The 15,075-nt window shown below is 44.1% G+C and overlaps 1 protein-coding gene across 2 annotated transcripts in view; it reads left to right on the forward strand.

Annotated features, from left to right (window-relative positions):
* Positions 1-15,075, forward strand: part of THOC5 (THO complex subunit 5) — a 34,955-nt gene that overhangs the window by 5,410 nt on the left and 14,470 nt on the right. Inside the window, exons 4-13 of one of the 2 annotated variants that reach the window (XM_080820947.1) lie at positions 298-411; positions 551-648; positions 3,015-3,161; positions 4,546-4,660; positions 9,003-9,135; positions 9,852-9,884; positions 11,149-11,226; positions 11,886-11,926; positions 12,165-12,264; positions 13,666-13,774. In XM_080820947.1, the coding sequence (XP_080677073.1) occupies positions 298-411; positions 551-648; positions 3,015-3,161; positions 4,546-4,660; positions 9,003-9,135; positions 9,852-9,884; positions 11,149-11,226; positions 11,886-11,926; positions 12,165-12,264; positions 13,666-13,774 (968 nt within the window). The remainder of the gene's footprint in view (positions 1-297; positions 412-550; positions 649-3,014; positions 3,162-4,545; positions 4,661-9,002; positions 9,136-9,851; positions 9,885-11,148; positions 11,227-11,885; positions 11,927-12,164; positions 12,265-13,665; positions 13,775-15,075) is intronic. The other variant, XM_080820948.1, reaches the window with a different exon arrangement.

Below are 15,075 nucleotides of genomic sequence, written 5' to 3' on the forward strand. Positions count from 1 at the left end.
AGGGTGTTGCTATTGTTAGGATCTCTGTATACAATACGTAGGGACAGATTAATTGTGCATTGGCAGTACTTGCTCCATCTTCAATTCCTATTACTTCAGTCCAAGCAGAAATTGTTTTTTGGCCCGGATTTTCCTTGTACAGTCATTCTTTCATTTCCCACTGACATTTCTCTTGGTTCTGAGTTCCTTCCAGTATTTGTTTTTGGTCCTGGATGGGGATGGGTCAGAAGTGAGGTGCTGAAGGAAGCTAAGCCAGCACCTGTTGACAGGATCTTTACCAGTTTTGTTTGCCTACAGGCAGTTGAGATAGAAGATCGGAGGATCCAGAGCTGTGTGCATTTCATGACCCTGAAGAAGCTTAATCGATTAGCCCACATCAGGTTGAAGAAAGGAAGAGATCAGACCCATGAGGTAGAAATTGAGAGGTTTAATCCTCCTCCTCTCTTTTCCCCACATTCCCTTCTTAATCCCCTTTACCTCTTCCCTGAGTTTGCTTCTGCTCTGTCTGACCCAACTTGACCCACTCACCTCGACCTTGTCCTCCTTTCAGGCCAAGCAGAAAGTAGACGCTTATCACCTGCAGCTGCAGAACCTGTTGTATGAGGTGATGCACCTGCAGAAAGAGATCACCAAGTGTCTGGAGTTCAAGTGAGTTTCAGAGAACAGCCTTTGGCAAAATGGTCTGTTAGTAACTGCTTTTCTTACATAGCTCAGTGTGAGCTACTCTCCTTAAAAAATCAGATGGGCTTGGAGAATGCAGGATCTGGGACAAGGGTGAGTAGATCACTTTGATTGGGAGAATTGGAGGCAGTGTTTTCAGGCTGCACAAAGAACCTCAGAAGCCTGTCTGACTTTTCAAAGTTTTGAGCTCTGCACCTGGTCAAAAGCAGTTGTCTTTCTCCAGCAGGGACCTTTACATTAACCAGTCTGATTCCTGGGCACCTTGCATAGGAGCAGCTGCCTTCCAGTCAAATCCTTTTAACCTTTTGGCCCATTTTTTCCTCCCTAAAGTTCCAGCCGTTCATTTTTGCAACTGGATTTTATTCTTCAGAAGCTGAACTTCTTGCCACTTAGCTGCTTTCAGGTGAACAAACTATAATCTGTCAGTGTCTGTCTTAAAATGTAATGCCTCTTGGCAAATCCAAGCTGAGAGAAGAGAAGGAAGGAGGAGTAGACAGAGGAAGAGAAGGGAATATATTCTTGCTTGGTCAGACCTACTCGTGCAGATTGAGAAGAGGCAGGTGTTTTGGGGTTTGTTTTTGTTTTTTGCTTGGGGGGGGGGCACCTGGGTGGCTCAGTAGGTTAAGTGGCTGCCTGTGGCTAGGGTCATGGTTCCAGGTCCTGGGACTGAGCCCTGAGTTGGGCTCCCTGCTCAGCGGAGAGCCTGCTTCAACCTCTCCCTGCCACTCTGCCTACTTCTGCTCTCTATCTCTTTGTCAAATAAATAAATAAAATCTTTAAAAAAGAGAGAGAACAAGCACGAGTGGGGGTGAGGCGCAGAGGGAGAGGGAGAAGCAGACTCCCTGTTGAGTGGGAAGCCCAGTGCTTGGTTCCAGGGCCCTGAGATCCTGACCTGATCTGAAGGCAGATGCTTAGCCATCTGAGCCACCCAGACCCCCGAGGTAGGTTTTATTTATAATAAAGTTGGGATGAGAGGGGCATATCAGTCATTGAGTCTGGTGTATTTTTTATAATTATGCTGATTTGGGGGAGGTATCTTTATCTGCTGTGCAAATTCATGTAATAATAGTTAAATATTAATATATGTGAGATTTGTATCAGGTTTGTACCTCAGTTAATAGTACTGTCATTTTCAGTTTCCTGGTTTTCATAATGTACTGTGTGTAGATGTTATCATTGGAGGAACCCAGGGGAAGGGTACACAGAGGAAATAAACTCTCAGTACTATTTTTGAAACTTCCTGTGTATCTTAAACTGTTTAAAAATAAAAAGGTATTAAATACAAAAGAATGTGATGCCCCAGGCTATAACCATCACTCAGATGAAAGCTGACTAATGCAGAATGCGGTAGAACCCTGGCCTATGGAGAGGCGGGTGACCACCCTTGGCCCCGGTCAGACAGCCTGGATTCACATCCCAGATCTGCCACTCACTAGCTGTGTGACCTTGGGCAAGCTGCTCAGTTGTAGAAGTCTTCATCTCATTTGAGGTATGGAGATAGAAATCCCCATTTGATAAGAGTTATCATGAGAAATAAGTGAGATGAGGCTGGCATACAGTGGGTCCGTGATACCTGGTAACTGCTATTACTATCATCTTTTGTCCACAGCCTGTGCACTAATGTGTTAATACAGGAAAAAGCATTAGGTTTCTTTTCTTGTGAGTCACTGTATATACAATAGTTGAAGCCTCTAAATCATTATACCCTGCTGGATCTTCCCCATCCCATGCTTAATGCAGGTAATATTTTGAACTTAAATGCAGACCCTTACTTTTTTTTTCTGTCTCCAGTTCTTGGTTTCAACCTGGCAGTCTAGGTCTAGACTGTAGTGTTTTTTGTTTGTTGGTTGGTTGGTTGAAGATTTTATTTATTCATGAGCAACAGAGAGGGAAGCAGGCTCCCCACTGATCAGGGAGCCTGATATGGGACTTGATCCCAGGACCTGGGATCATGACCTGAGCTGAAGGCAGATGCTCAACCAACTGAGCCACCCAGGCACCCTATAGTATTTTTATTCACCCTTCAGTTCTTAACCTCTTTTGCTAAGCTTGGACATCTGTAAGTTTTATAAGCATCCCTTCCAGGTCTTCAGCTAATTCATGGATAAAAACGTTGGACACGATGGATAAGGAGCCTATCGTATGTCACCAACTACATCTCTTCAAAATGAAACATTTACTAATGAGCATTTGCTGAGAAGACTGGGTTCAAGGTTCCTGGGTAGTTGTAAAACAGGGCTGAGTAAAAGCATATGTGGAGGGAACTGTGGGCCCACTTAATCCATGGTTTGGAACCTGAGAAGAGCAACCTGACATCTAGTTCTTCCCTGCAGGTCGAAGCATGAAGAAATTGATCTGGTCAGTTTAGAGGAGTTTTATAAGGAGGCTCCTCCAGATATTAGCAAGGCTGAAGTCACCATGGGAGACCCTCACCAGCAAACCCTTGCACGTCTGGACTGGGAGCTAGAACAGCGAAAAAGGTTGTGTATCCTTCCTGACCTTGTTAATCTGTGCCGACACAGACCTTTATGGGGACAGTGCTTTGTGATGCATGACCCCCAATCATACAGCAGAGTTCTGTGGAACCAGTAGACTGGTTTAACACCAAATTAATTCGCACCTGATGATTCAAACTTGACCAACAGTATAATGGGTGGGGCTGGAATTGCTTAAGGCTGTTAATAGACGATTGGAGTAACTTTTTCTTTAAAATTTTAACCCCTGAGACCTAAATACCTTTTGTACTGTAAATTTAATTTTTTTTTTCTTTTTCTTCTGCCTCTGTGGTACTTTAAAGGTTTGCAGACATTATTTTAGAAGTTTATATACAGCAATCCTGTGCATAGACAAATTACAATTTACATAATCTTTCCTCTGTTGGATTGGACTTTCAGTTATTTTTTTGCTATCATAGATTATGCTTCAAGGCACACCTTTACATAAAAAAGTCCTGTATTAATAAAGATCTTCTATTTTTTAATTATAAATAGAACATATATACTGTGTAATCTAATTGAGGTCTTTTTAAGGGGATAGTGTATTTTTCATATCAGATCTTTCATGGCTGTATTCCTTTCATTAATAGTGACTTTCTTCCCCATATTTGTATGAGAATTCTAGGGCTTTTGTTGACACATTTGCTCTGTTTTCCATTGAAGAAGCAGGTGCTTTTATTTCTTTTTTTTTTCTTTTTCCTGTTATAAAATGTATTTTATACTTTTGGTCCATGTTATGAATTTAATAAGCACTAAGTGTGGTTCTTATGGAATTAGTGTCAGGTGTTGAGCAGATGGGGCTGGCCCATCACTCCCCTGTCTAGTACATGGCTTGCCTTGGCACAGGCTAAATCATGAGTGTTCTATTCCTGTGGTCCAGAGTCCATCACCACTCTGCCCCACTCAGGCCAGTTTATGTGCCTCATTTGGGTTCTGTAGTTGCTAGCTCCACGTGTTTGTGAAAGTTTTGGCTGTAGACCCTAGAGGCAAGAAAGGGAATAGAAAATGACACAGGGATATTCCCTAGTGGTTAATGGGCAGAGCCTCTGGAGCCGGACAGGCATGGATTCAAAGCCCAGCTTTGTACTTGCTTTTAGCTGAATGACCTTGGGCAAGTTGTCTACTTCCTTGAGCCTTTGTTTCTTCCTTTGGGGAAAAGAAGAGTCCCTACCTATCTTCCAGGATTTTTATAAGGATTAAATACAATAATGCTTATAAAGGGTTCTCGAAGTGCCTGACACAGAGTAAGTACTAGGTAAACATTAGTTAATCATGACTAACTGTCATTAGGTGGGTTGTAACAGTCAGTAGGTGTGTCGGGAGATCACTGAGGAGCTTCGAGTGACAGTGGTCTGTCCTTTCCCAATAGGCTGGCAGAGAAGTACCGAGAGTGCCTGTCCAACAAGGAGAAGATCCTTAAGGAGATTGAGGTCAAGAAGGAGTACCTAAGCAGCCTCCAGCCTCGCCTCAATAGCATCATGCAGGTAGGACTCTCCCCCATCCTCCCCAACATTGGCCTTTTGCTTTTCCTTCAGCACCCAATGAGACCTTGCTGACCTGAGGCCTCCAGCAGCCTTGTCTCCCTTTGGGTTTTGCCAGGTATGTTACCCTAGTGGGTGTCAGAGCCCAGTGCAAGGATGGTCCTGTTTGGAGTTTCTGCCCAGCCAGTACGGTAAGGTTGTGTCCTGGGTGGAAGAGATGCCAGGTGGGTTCAGGAACATATACACACGTTTATCGGAATTTTTTCTTTTCACCCAGAGCTGCTTCCAGGTAAAATACTTTTGCAGACTCTGGGTTTAATTTACCCAGAATGGTTTCCACCAGCCCCACAGCCTCCAGGCCTCTAAGCTTCTGTGGATGTCTGTTAGACTTTTGACTGCACCTTGGGGACAGATGTTAAGTAGAGAGGTACTCTCTCCGAAAAGAACTTTACTCATATTTGAAAGCTGTTAGGTGCCTTTGCGAGGAAAAGTCCCCACTTTAGAATATAATGTAAAATGTCATGTCTTTCTGTATAGGTGACCTGATTTTTATTTGCTCCGTGAGGCCAGATTTGCTCTAAATCCTAGTTTTTTGTTTTGTTTTGTTTTTTTAAAGTAAACACTATACCCAGTGTGGGGCATGAATTCAAGACGCCAAGATTAAGAGTCATAAATTGGCTCTACTGACTGAGCCAGCCAGGCACCCCTCTAAATCCTCATAGTTTTATGTAGCAGAGTAAATGGTTAATATGGAGGAACTTTGCAAAAGGACCCTAGAGAAATCAGATATTCCCTTTTCTAGGATTTGGCAAGATCTGCATTTCCTCCCTTCAACTCTCGGCATAGAATTAGAATTGTTAACAAATATTCTCAGTAGCACTTCATAATAGGACAAAAAGAAAATGGAAAGGGACCACCAGGCTCCACCCGCATTGCAGAGTCCAGTGCAGGGCTTGATCTCTTGACCCTGAGATCATGACCTGAGCCCAGATCAAGAGTTAGATGCTTAATTAGATCCTTAATTTTTCCTGTTAATTGGAGTTTCTCTAAACATGTCTAAATAGGATACAGTTTAAATAATTTTTTTAAAAATTTTATTTATTTGACAGAGAGTAGGCAGAGAGAGAGGAGGAAGTAGGCTCCCTGCTGAGCAGAGAGCCCGATGCGGGGCTCGATCCCAGGACCCTGGGATCATGACCTGAGCCGAAGGCAGAGGCTTTAACCCACTGAGCCACCCAGGCGCCCCAGGTTAAATAAATTTTTGTATGGTACAGTCTTACAGCTGTGATGGAAATAGAGAACATCGTACCACTGTTGAAGTAATTGGACAGAACAAAGATTTATCATCTAATTAAACAAAACAGTGCCCATCGTAAGATATAAAGTACTATTTGATTGTATACCTTTGTTTATAAAGTATCTGTATGCGTATATACATGTGTGAGTCCAGTGTATGCTTTGAAGAGTCATTATTTATACCAAATCATTAACAATTACTTTGGAGTTTGGGAACTGGGATGTTTGTTTTGTTTTTAAAGTACTCTACGCCTAACGTGGGGCATTGACCCTGAGATCAAGAGTCACATGTTCTACCAATTGAGTCAGGTGCCTCTGGAGAGTTTCTGCTTTATAAACTCGAATACAGGGGCGCCTGGGTGGCTCAGTGGGTTAAAGCCTCTGCCTTCAGCTCAGGTCATGATCTCAGGGTCCTGGGATCGAGCCCCGCATCAGGCTCTCTGCTCAGCGGGGAACCTGCTTCCTCCTCTCTCTCTGCCTACCTGTGATCTCTCTCTCTGTCAAATAAATAAATAAAATATTAAAAAAAAACACACACAAAAAAAAAACGTTAAAAAAAAATAAACTCGAATACCTTTTTTTTTTTTAAGTAGACTTCACACAGGTCTTGAACTCACAACCCTGAGATCAAGACCTGAGCTGAGATCAAGAGTTGAATACTTAACTGACTGAGCCACCCACGTGCCGCAGATACAGCTTTTTAAAACAATGCACATATATTACATTTAAAAAAATAATTTTGTGTATAGAAAAGCATATGGTTCATAAATGTATAGCTCACTGAATATTCACAAGTGAACACATCTCTGTCACTGGCACCCAGATTGAGAAAAAGAACATTGATTTTTCAGAAGCAATTTTATTTCCCCTTCCAGTCACTGTCTCCTCTCACACCGCCCCCCCCCCCCCCGCCAAGTAACCATTATCTTGACTTCTAATGTCATAGGTTAGTTGGGCCCATTTTTGAACTTAAACAAATGGAATCATATAATATATACTTTTTTTTTTTAAGACTTTATTTATTTATTAGAGAGATGGAGAGAGGACACAAGTAGGCAGAGCAGCAGGCAGAGGGAGGGAGAAGCAGGCTCCCTGCTGAGCAGGGAGCCCGATATGGGACTTGATCTCAGGACCCTGGGATCATGACCTGAGCCGAAGTCAGCCGCTCAACTGACTGAGCCACCCAGGTGCCCTATACTCTTGTGTCTGGCTTCTTTTGCTCAACATTATGTTTGTGAGATACGTCTGTACTGTCGTGAGCACCAGGAGTTCATTTATTTTCATTGATACTTAGTATTTTTCCCTTCTAGTTTGGGGCTAATGAATAATCCTGCTATGAGCATTCTTTGTCCTTTGCTGCCTGTGTGTACATATTTCTGTTGAATATGTTCCTAGAATGAAATTGCTGGGTTATAGAGTATGCTAGGAATATATTTACTTTTGGTGGACACTGAAACAGTTTTCTAAAGTGATTGCACTGATTTATAAAATTCCCCTAGCACCAGATGAAAGTTCTAATTGCTCCTTATCCTCACCAACACTTGATATTGTCAGTCATCTTAATTTTAGCCATTCTGGAGGACATTGCTTATGGTTTTAAATTCCCGTTTCTTGAGGACCAGTGATGTTGCACACAGTCCCCTTTATATGCTTATTAGCTTTTGGATTACCTCATTTGTGAAAGGCCTGTTCACATCTTTTGCTTGGACTTCTTCATATTTTCTGGAGATGAATCTTTTGCAGATATTTTCTGATTTTCTTTTTCACTCTCATAATGGTATCTTTTTTTTTTTTTTTTTAAGATTTTATTTATGTATTTGACAGACGGAGATCACAAGTAGGCAGAGAGGCAGGTGGCGGGGGCGGGGAAGCAGGCTCCCTGCTGAGCAGAGAGCCCGATGCGGGAGCCTCGATTCCAGGACCCTGATATCATGACCTGAACCAAAGGCAGAGGCTTTAACCCACTGAGCCACCCAGGCACCCCATAATGGTATCTTTTAATGAGCAGATATTTTTAATTTTTATATGATCTGATTATCAGTGTTTTTCTTTATGGTTAGTGCTTTGGTGTCCTATTTAAGAAATTTATCTCTGTCCCAAGGTCATGGAGATACTCTCTTATTTTCTTATAGACGCTTTATTGTTGTCTTTCACATTTAGATCTCTAGGCTTCCTGGAAGGGAATGTTGTACGTAGTGTGAGTTAAGGGTCAGATTCATCTTTTTTCCCCCGTGTTGGTATTCAGCAGGGTCATTTATTGAAAAGACCATTCTTTCCCCACTCTGCTGTGCCACTTTTGTCTTAAATCAAATGTCCCTGTAGGTTAGTTATGGTCTATTTGTCTATCTAGGCACCAGTACCACACTGGCTTATTTACCATAGCTTTTTTTTTTTTAAGATTTTATTTATTTGACAGAGAGCACAAGTGTGAGAGAGAAAAAGCAGGGGTGGGAGGAGAGACAGAGGGAAAGGGAGAAGCAGGCTCCCCACTGACCAGGGAGCCCAATGTGGGGTTCAATCCCAGGACCCCGGGATATGATCTGAGCCAAGGGCAGACACTTAAACAACTGAGCCACCCAGGCATCTTGGCCCTTTGCATTTAACATAATAAATTTTAGAATCAGCGAATCGATTTTCACGTGCTGGGATTTAGACTGGGATTGCATTGAATCTGTAGATCGCTTTGGGGAGAATTGATTTCAAGAAAATACTGAGTCTTCCAGACCATTAACACGGTGTATATCTCCGTTCATTTAGATCTTTCATTCTCAGACCTTTGTGTGGAGGCTTACGTACCTTTCACTTACTTATTCATAGGTAGTTGATGTTTTCTTGATACTATTGGAAATGGCTCTTTTTCTAAGTTCATTTTCTTACTGTTTGCTGCTTGTGTAAATTGGGTTTTTTTTGTATTGACTTTTTGTCTACCTGTTTTAGTTTATCATATATTTTTAGTAAATAAAAAGATACTTAGTAAATAAAAAGCCACCTCTTCACATGTGGACTGCCTAAGAAGAGAAAACAAAAACCCTTCTTTTGTTGCATGCAGGCTTCCCTCCCCGTGCAAGAGTACCTGTTCATGCCGTTCGACCAGGCTCACAAGCAATATGAGACAGCTAGACACTTGCCACCTCCCCTCTATGTCCTCTTTGTCCAAGCCACTGCATATGGGCAGGCCTGTGGTGAGTATGGGGGGTGGGTAAGGAAGAGGGGCTGTGGGAGCAGCAGCCTTGGCCGTTTGAGTCATTTGGAAGCCCTGCCTGCTGAGGAAGGCTCCCTGGTCCTGCTCGGAAGCCCACAGGTGACAGATGCTACCTCCCCGCCACAACACCCAGCATGGCTGCTTTGACCAGCTGGCCTGAGGCTAGACTAACCTGGTGGGCATTTCAGAGTGGATGGCTTTGAATCTTTGATGAGCCTGGCTGGGCAGCTGTTGGGTGCAGTGCCCAGGCAGCTTGTCTGGGCTCCCAGACACTCACTCCATCAAGGCACGCTTGGCAGGGGGATCGGCACCTCTTGCTCTGCTTCAGAGAGAGGACTTGGTGAACACAGGTCCCAGGCAGCTTTCCCAGACTTTCACCAAGCCCACACAAGCTGCATGCCATTATAGTGTTATTAAGTGGGAAGATGTCTCCGCTTTAAGCTTAAGGGCAGCCATTTACTTCACTAGGATTTTGAAAAGTTTTTGGAGACCCTAACTTTTGCCTTACTGCAGCTTTTACCCAGCACCTAAACTTTTTTTCTTCACCCCATCGCATCAGACAGATATGTATCGCACCAGTGCATGCCTCTCCTCCCAGCCATGGGCACCAACACATTACTGTCTCTCTTCTTGTGTTTTCCTGGTCCTTCTGGTCCGCTCCCTCCCTTTTGTTCTCCTCCTTGTTTCCATCATCAGCTCATATGAAATCCTCCCAGCCCCCTAGACAGGGTGAGTAATTTTCTTTTCTTTTGTGTTTAAACCCATTCTGTTTCCTTTCCCATTTTACTGTAGAATTTCAGGATTAAGTTACCCAAAAGAACAGTTAGGCATTTGCCAGTGGTTGGTGGGGGCAACCACCTTATTTGGGGTGAGGTATGTTAGTTTATGAAGGGCTGTCAGAGCAGTATCCAGCCACCTGGGAGGATTATCTCAGTAGCTTGCCAGGTAGAGGAAGTTTGCCATCCCTCCTTAGTACAGTTGGGCAAACCATTTCAGGCTCCTATGACTATCTGTAATCTGTATACCCTTTTGAATGGAGCAAGAGGGGTGGTGGGCTGTCTTGACCTCCCAGCACTAGACCTCTGGAGTTCCACAAAGGCAGGCCAGGTGTGACCCAGGGAATTGTCAGTCCTGGTGTGCAGAACAGCCCACTTATATTTGTGCTTGAGACACTGGGCTCAAGTTGAGTAGACCTGGTCTTGAATCCTAGCTTAGCGACTTCCACCCATTATATCCTACAACTCTGAGCCTTAATTTTCTCATCTCATGGCTATAATAATTGTATGGCTTTCATAGGGTTGTTGTGAAAGTTAAACATTACTTTGAAAAAAATAATTTTATAATTATAAGGATCAGCTCATTTGGTCCTCACCACCCAACTGGGCAGCTGCTGTTTGTCAAGACAGAACTTCATTGTTGCAGCAAGTGGGGCTCAGAGCAGTGACGTAACTTCCCTGATGTTTAGAAATTGGGGCAGGGACTCAGATTTGGGACTAGACTGCAGGGTCCAAGTTCCTATCCACTGTCCTGCCTCCCAGTTAAATGTGATGGTACCAGTGAGATGCTTGGTGTAGTACAGAATGGAGACTAAGCACTTAGATGAGAGCTGTCATTTCCAGGATGTGGACAGTGGATAGGTTCTGGATGAGAATCTTTAAGACAGTTGTCAGCAAAGTATTCTGTAGCTTTAGGCCCTAGGTTGGTATTGTGCATTGGTATAAGCCTGAAAAGGGAGGAGTTCACCGTAGTCTCAGGTGGTGCTGCTCCAGAAATCTGCACTTTGGGTTCTTTGTTCTCAGTAAACACTGGAAAAAAGACTTAAGTATCCTATCATGTTCCTCTTCATTTGGAGAAAGGGCTTTTGCCTTTCCACCCCCCAGTCAGTAAGGACCTGTGACAAACGCAGAAGAAATGCATTCCCAGAGCTAGCCTGTTTGTATAGCTTAGCTCCTTCCCTCAGCAGCTGTCATATGAAGCTTTTTCTTGCTCACAGATAAGACATTGTCTGTGGCAATCGAAGGCAGTGTGGACGAAGCCAAGGCTCTGTTTAAGCCTCCCGAAGACTCCCAAGGTAATGTAGTCAGATTCTTCCCCAAGTTTTCCGTAGCTGGTTCTCAGGACACAGGGTCGCCACTCACAGGCAGTGCTGGGTCTTTGGAAATTAGCTGTGCTAGTTTTGAGTATCACGGAGCTTAACTTTAACGTCCTAATGCTCCGGATAGACAAGAAAAAACAGTGCTTGTGGATTTCAACCCTGCTACTCACTAGCTCACTGATCCTGGGAAAGCTCTTTACCATTTCTGAGCCTCAGTTTACTCACCTGTCAAAACAGGATAATAATTACTTGTGTAGGACTAGTACATGGATTAAGTGAAGTCATGTGTGCAAAGTCCTTAAGCATCATTCTGGGCACATAGCAGCCCCTCAAATTGTATGAGCTGCCATTGTTGTTATTTATATTACTGTTACTGCTACCACCACCACTGCCAGTGGAGGGGCTTGTGGTCCACAGGATGACATTAAAAAGCACTTTCAGAAATGGGAGGAAGGGGGTAGTGGGATTATGAGGCATTTCTCTTTTTTTTTCCTTGGGTCACCATGTTTTCTGTACCGCATAAACAGCAGCAAATCAGTTCATTGTGTATTCTAAAGAAACACATCTACAAATGACACAGAGTCTTGGCGCCTTTATGCCCCTCACCTCTAGATGCCTTCTCTTTGTGGTTGCAGATGATGAGAGCGACTCAGACGCTGAGGAGGAGCAGACCACGGTGAGAGCTGTTGCCCCACATGAGTGTGCCATGCAGCCACCCCTGGGGTCTGCTAGTTGGCAGGTGCTATTATCCCTAGAAGCAGAAGAAAGAGGTTGGAAAGAAAGGGCTCCTGGGGGCCTGGCAGCCAGATAGTTGAAGCAGCAGGTCCCAGGCACCAGTCCCTGGCCTATAGGGAGAAGGAAGGGGGAAATTCGTATGACCAGTGCTTATCTGCTTTGATCTTTCCTTTATCCAGAAACGCCGGCGACCCACACTGGGAGTTCAGTTGGATGACAAACGCAAGGAGATGCTGAAGAGGCACCCGCTGTCTGTTATGCTGGACCTGAAGTGCAAAGGTCTGGCTTCCCTTGTTCTGGGCGATCCCATAGCTGCATGTGCCCAAGGTCCAGCAAGCCAAGTCCTGTTTGACTGAGAAAAGATTCTGGTTTCATATTTCTCTATTTTTCCTCATTGTTTGGCATGAAGTTTGTTTGATTTTTCCTCCCTAAGTCATAACTGTAACAGTTCAGTACAAAACTAGACACATAATGGATGTTCAGTAAAATTACACCAATTTCTGAATTTGTTAAATCAGATACACAGAACAAGTTGCAAGAGTATGCAGGTTTTGAGTAATATGACCAATGTGCTTAATATAACAAATGTAAGTAGAGGTTTGTATTCTGTAGAGAATGTATGTTTTGAATCTAGTTTTGTTTGGATGAAGAAGCATATGATAAAGCATTCTAGCAGGGTAAGAGTTAACCATTACATGTAAGTTTCCCTCTCGACCTGAGACTCCCAGACTCTGGTCCTTGGTCTTTCCTCCAGTGACAACCATTGTGATACATTTCTATGTGTTTTCTAGAACTATTCTATGCATTTGAAAGCTCTTATACTAGTGTTTGTATATCCCCTTCTCTTTTTAGTTTTTACACAGGTGGAAACATATTCTACTCACTGGTCCTCTCTTTACTTTTTTATTTTTTTTAAACTTGTTACTTTGAGATAATTTTAGACTCAGTAGAGTTGCAGTAATAGAGTTCTCATGCTCTTCATCCAGCTTCCCCTGATGTTAGCATATTACTTAACCGCCGTGTAAGGATCCAAACCAATGTTAATTTTACCGGTATAATGTTATTAATTAAGCTACAGATTTTATGCAGGTTTCCCTGGTTTTTCCGCTAATGTCCTTTGTTCCAGGATCCAGTGCAGGATCTCACGTTGCATTTGGTTGTTTTGACCCTTAGTCTCTTCCAGGCAGTGATAGTTCCTAAGTCTTTGCTTATCTTTCATGACCTTTGCAGACAAGGTCTATTATGTAGAAAGACTCAGTTTGGGTTTATCTGGTCCTTTCTCCTGATTAGACTGAGGTTATGGGTTTGGGGGAGGAATACCATAGACGTGGTGTTCATCATCACATCATATCAGGGGTAAGTGGTGTCTCTCTGTCTTATTACTGATCATATGAACCTGGATCCGTTTGATCACTTTCTTTCATATTGTATTTGTTAGAAGCAGCTAAGTCCAGCCCACACTCAAGAGGTGGGAAATGAAGCTCCCCGTCTTGGAGAGAGGAGTTGCAAAGAATTTCTAGATGTTCTTCTTTTTCAACTCAGTATGAAATTAACATTGAGTTTTTGTTTTTTTTAGAGTAAAAGCTCTTAAAAGCCTTGCTGACTTTCTGTTCCCTAACACTATAAACTCTGCTCTCATGTTCAGATTGTAATGGTCGTCTTTTCCTCCTCCCCCTCCAGATGACAGCATGCTTCACCTGACTTTCTACTACCTCATGAACCTCAACATCATGACAGTGAAAGCCAAAGTGACGACTGCCACGGAGTTGATCACCCCCATCAGTGCAGGGTATTGGGCAGGCATGGTGGAGAGTGGGGCATGGGGGTGGGTGTGAGAAGAGCCTCAGTGTGGGCTGGTCTTGGTTCCTCACACTCGGAGGAGGTGCACGGCTGTGTTGATTTCTGTTGTTGTGTCCACTTGGCCTAGGAGTCCTGGCACATCACTGGTATTTAGGAAATACTAACTGACTTTAGTTGGTCCTCTTGCTACACAGCAGATGATGAAATGACTACAATGTATGGCAAATTGAGTAGGTGGGGCAGAGCTCGGCTTTTTATGAACAGTGGAAAAGCATGAATGGAGAAATGGAGTTTGGCAGACATTATTAGGTTGACAAATTTAGGCCGCCCTCTCCCTTTACTTTTTCTGTCCCAGGGTGCTGGGATTATTGCTAGACAGTTTAGCTCGGTCCCAGATTGTTCTTACCTGGAGATGAGAGAAGATTTTGAGGAGGGTGAGTGGAAGCAGAGTAATCAAGGACACAGGTCGGGGATCCCCAGGAAGCCCCTGACTGTCGCAGTCTTGTTTCACAGCTAGGAGTGGGAAGAAGGGAGGAGGACCCAAGAGATCCTGGGGTTCAAATAGCCTCACTTACAAAAGCACTAACCTGGCCTGGCACTCCAGCTTACTGAGTCCTCATGCTGGCTGTACAGAGACCACTGAGGGAGGAAGCGCAGGTCTGGTGCCTGGTGGGCTGGAGCTCTTCCCATGGCTGTCTGGTGGTGCCTTGTCCCTGGGTTCTCTACCCTGCACTTACAGTCCATGCCCCCTTCAGGCTACAGCCCTGGTCCCTGTACTTGAGAGTGTTATTTGGTTACCCTAAGGCACTCTGGATTAAATTGACCCTATTCTCACCACACCCCAGCAGAGGGAGCCCAGAGCATCTAGTTATACTGCCCAGCTGGAGCTCTCAGTCTGGCAGCTTGAGGCCATGGTGGGGCTCCTTGTCACCAGCATTCTGCCTGCTCTCCTCTCAGACGCTGTACCTACTAAGAACAGGGCTGCCGGCTGGCCTCGGTGCACACTTCCCAGCTCCTCATAAAGCTCCACACATGCCACAATGGGGGCAGTGCTGCTGACTGGTTACCAGTTGGGCTCCGAACTCCAGCCTGTCCTGTCTGCCACTTACAGCTGTGTGTGCACCTTGAGCCAAGTGTCCTGGCCTCTGAGTCGGCTTCCTCACTCTGGTCGTTTAACTCTAATATCTCCTTCGGGGTGTTTGTGAAGGACCAGGTCCAGTGCTCAGCGTAGGTGAAGCACTTGATAAATGACAGCTGTGTTTATGTTTATCATGAATTTGCTTAGCTCTT

The sequence above is a fragment of the Martes martes genome, assembly GCF_963455335.1.
Source record: "Martes martes genome assembly, chromosome: 13".
Classification (NCBI taxonomy): Eukaryota; Metazoa; Chordata; class Mammalia; order Carnivora; family Mustelidae; genus Martes; species Martes martes.